General features: G+C 29.9%; 1 protein-coding gene and 1 long non-coding RNA gene across 2 annotated transcripts in view; one reads left to right on the forward strand and one right to left on the reverse strand.

The window, feature by feature from the left end:
- LOC108744344 overlaps positions 1-4,384 on the reverse strand; it is a 27,245-nt gene that overhangs the window by 18,201 nt on the left and 4,660 nt on the right. The window lies entirely within an intron of this gene.
- The window catches only part of LOC108744394 (formin-2), an 18,068-nt gene continuing 17,219 nt past the window's right edge, over positions 3,536-4,384 (forward strand). Inside the window, exon 1 of the mRNA XM_018480134.2 lies at positions 3,536-3,689. Within this exon, the coding sequence (XP_018335636.1) occupies positions 3,623-3,689 (67 nt within the window). The 5' untranslated portion in view covers positions 3,536-3,622. The remainder of the gene's footprint in view (positions 3,690-4,384) is intronic.

Genomic DNA, 4,384 nt, shown 5'->3' on the forward strand with positions numbered 1-4,384 from the left:
GAAGTAATGTAAATAAAAAATCATATATCTGCCTAAATATTTTTATTTTAACTGCAGCTTGCTTTTATATTTATAATATTACTAATTTTATAATTTTTCTGGAAATAATAATCACTAGAATCTTAAAATGTTCAAACCATTACAAACATTACACTATTAAACCAATTCGTTTTCATTTAATTGGTTAAAATGTTTTGTAAGGGAAAATCATGTGTGAGTTTATTTCAAGGACGCACAAACGAGAGGTGTACACCCTTTAGAGTTCAATAGACATCCTGAGGAGGATTATCCATTGCCATTGTCCCATTTAGAGAAAATTAAAGTTAAAACCATGAGTTCGACCACATAACACGATTACTTTTATTCAAATAATAGATAATCAAAACAGCAAAATAAAAATTTAGTCAAACTTTCGAAAAAAGAATTTAGTACTTTGTTGTGTTCATTCTGTTTCTAAGGTTTTCTATATTTTCTTTTAAAATTTATTACAATCTTTAAATGATTTGAAAGGAAAGAAGACAAAATTTATTTTAATGAAGCGGTTATAGCTCATTTTTAGCTAATTTTAAATATAATTAAGCTTTTTTGCTGTTATGAATAATTTAGCTTTCATTAAAAGTTCAAGCGTAATTGCTGTCTTTATTATCCGAATACTTGCTCTGTTTAACAGTCGTATACTTGAACGGTCGACCAACGGAACAGGGCATTTTACTCGTTTTAATATAAATAACGATTAAACATTTATTTTGAAAAGAAATGAGCTTTTTTTGTATGAATAGAAATGTTTTATAGTTTGTATTCCAAAGAGAATGAATTGGTTTGTCCAGTTTGTTATACTTGGGGGTTTTTTTCGGAAATTCAAGGACCAAATTTAAAAGCTTCTTTATTGTTTGAAGCTTATACAATTAACGAAGCGACTGTAGCTTTTTTTAACAAATGGTAAATATAATAAAGCTCTTTTTGCTATTAAGAATAATTTACCTTTCATTCACAGTTCAAGCGTAATTGCTGTCTTTATTATCCGAATACTTGCTCTGTTTAACAGTCGTATACTTGAACGGTCGACCAACGGAACAGGGCATTTTACTCGTTTTAATATAAATAACGATTAAACATTTATTTTGAAAAGAAATGAGCTTTTTTTGTATGAATAGAAATGTTTTATAGTTTGTATTCCAAAGAGAATGAATTGGTTTGTCCAGTTTGTTATACTTGGGGGTTTTTTTCGGAAATTCAAGGACCAAATTTAAAAGCTTCTTTATTGTTTGAAGCTTATACAATTAACGAAGCGACTGTAGCTTTTTTTAACAAATGGTAAATATAATAAAGCTCTTTTTGCTATTAAGAATAATTTACCTTTCATTCACAGTTCAAGCGTAATTGCTGTCTTTATTATCCGAATACTTGCTCTGTTTAACAGTCGTATACTTGAACGGTCGACCAACGGAACAGGGCATTTTACTCGTTTTAATATAAATAACGATTAAACATTTATTTTGAAAAGAAATGAGCTTTTTTTGTATGAATAGAAATGTTTTATAGTTTGTATTCCAAAGAGAATGAATTGGTTTGTCCAGTTTGTTATACTTGGGGGTTTTTTTCGGAAATTCAAGGACCAAATTTAAAAGCTTCTTTATTGTTTGAAGCTTATACAATTAACGAAGCGACTGTAGCTTTTTTTAACAAATGGTAAATATAATAAAGCTCTTTTTGCTATTAAGAATAATTTACCTTTCATTCACAGTTCAAGCGTAATTGCTGTCTTTATTATCCGAATACTTGCTCTGTTTAACAGTCGTATACTTGAACGGTCGACCAACGGAACAGGGCATTTTACTCGTTTTAATATAAATAACGATTAAACATTTATTTTGAAAAGAAATGAGCTTTTTTTGTATGAATAGAAATGTTTTATAGTTTGTATTCCAAAGAGAATGAATTGGTTTGTCCAGTTTGTTATACTTGGGGGTTTTTTTCGGAAATTCAAGGACCAAATTTAAAAGCTTCTTTATTGTTTGAAGCTTATACAATTAACGAAGCGACTGTAGCTTTTTTTAACAAATGGTAAATATAATAAAGCTCTTTTTGCTATTAAGAATAATTTACCTTTCATTCACAGTTCAAGCGTAATTGCTGTCTTTATTATCCGAATACTTGCTCTGTTTAACAGTCGTATACTTGAACGGTGGACCAAGGGAACAAGGCATTTTACTTGTTTTAATATAAATAACGATTAAACATTTGTTTTGAAAAGAAATGAGCTTTTTTTGTATGAGTTAAAATGTTTTATAGTTTGTATTCCAAAGAGAATGAATTGGTTTGTCCAGTTTGTTATACTTGGGGGTTTTTTTCGGAAATTCAAAGACCAAATTTGAAGGTTCTTTTATTGATTGAGACCATTACTTTTAATGAAGCGATTATAGCTTATTGTTAACAAATTCTGTAAAGAGAAATAAATTTTTCAGCATTTATAGTACGATTAAATTGTTGTCCGGGATTTTGACAAAAATTGTATATTGCATAATATAGTCGTACCTTCAGATAAAAATAAACTTTATATTCGTGTTCAGCGTTCAATTATACATTGAAAATAATTAAAATTACCCACTAGATGGTCAATTAACCCCATTTTTTGATAAACCTCTCTCTATCGTTAGCCTAAATTAATAAGAAAAGTAAGACTACAATAACACAACTAATATCCAAAACCCGTAACGTTTGCTTAGAAAATGCTTTAATATGATACTCAATATATCATTCTCAATTAAAGGCTGTGAACGAGACTGAGGATGATACTTTGAGTATCGAAGCGTGTTTTAAGTTTTAAAACGTATTTGTGTAGTTTTATGTCTATTTATGTACGAGAATTTAATTAGTTGATATTTCATGAATATTTGCACTAGATATACACCATTATGTCGGGTACAGGGTAATTGGGTACTCAACATTAGAGTCTTCCCGACATCAACGTAAAAGTTACTCGATAGTCGATCGAATCCTAAAGGGTTGGCTGCCGGATCCAAACCGAGTAACCATTCAATATCTTCCTTTATCATTATGTAACAACTAATTACTTATGACATTTTTTATTTTGGAAAATGTGCACATTTACTGCACAGTCTGTTGTTTATTAATAAAGGCTAAAATTAGCAAAAAGGTCCACATATCTAATCTTAATTTTATTTGCATTTATAAACATGTTGTACAGTTTACATACCCTATACCACTAGGTCTTAACCTGACTCTCATTAACAGATATGCAAGTGAATAATTCAAGGTCTGACAAAACCAAGATCATTTTACATCGCGACCCTCATTGCGCCAACTATGATTATATATGCATATGACATTTTTTTTGTGAGTGCTTATTACAACATATGGTACCATTGCGTGGGAATTGGCGAAAGAAATTTGATGAGTATATTTAGTGGGCGGAATGAGAACTCAATTTACGTTACATCGCAAAAGTGTAATCTGATAAGGCAAGTAAAAAAAATAGATTCTATTTTATTTTTACGTTACGATAGATACAGTTATGCGAAGTGGCGTATTTTTTATTGGAAAATCATCAGCTTTTTCAATTTCTCTCCCGGCAATTCTATCATTTGCACGAATGTAGTTTATGGGTTTTCACCCAGTAAATGGAATGTCTATTTTGGGGCTAAAACTAAGGAAATTGTTTGATTCAGGTACAACATTTATATACTTTTATTCTTAGTAGTTAAATAAGTATTCAAGAATTAGTTAAAAATTCAGTGGTTTTAGGCGAAACATGTTGAAATTCTTCAAGTATTAGGTAAGCAAAATTTTAGTCATTTTTTAACCATTTTCTCCCGCTTGTCAGCAAAACTAAACAAGCTCTTACCCTATCCCCTATGCTTACGTAGACATTGATATATAATGTATTAAAATCTGATCTTTCTTATATTAATTTATGAGTAGAAATAGGGAATTTATAAACTGTGAAGGAATTTAATTTACTTACATCGGCCCTTTCTAATTGAACCATAAAACACCACGTGAGAACGAGTGTACAATGTTAGTTATTTTAGAAAATTTCTGAACAAGCTTCTCGCATTCGAGCATAGACAACTAAGGTAGCAATATTTGTTCAATCAGAATGTACTAAATACAGAAAAATCAGAAAGAGTAAATAAATAAATATTGCTGATGTATTCTCCATCCAGGTTCCTCACCTTTCCCCTCTGGTGCTTACGTAATACAATGGAATGAAATGAATGAAAGCTAAATTAAGAGAAAGACACCTAAATTATGCGCCTTAAAAGAAAAAGAACCTTATTATATTTAAAAAATATTAAAATTAAGCATTAGTCCGTAAGTATTACCGAATGGACAAGCCAATTCATTCTCATTAGAATACAAA

Source organism: Agrilus planipennis, unplaced genomic scaffold (assembly GCF_000699045.2).
Source record: "Agrilus planipennis isolate EAB-ADULT unplaced genomic scaffold, Apla_2.0 scaffold17, whole genome shotgun sequence".
Classification (NCBI taxonomy): Eukaryota; Metazoa; Arthropoda; class Insecta; order Coleoptera; family Buprestidae; genus Agrilus; species Agrilus planipennis.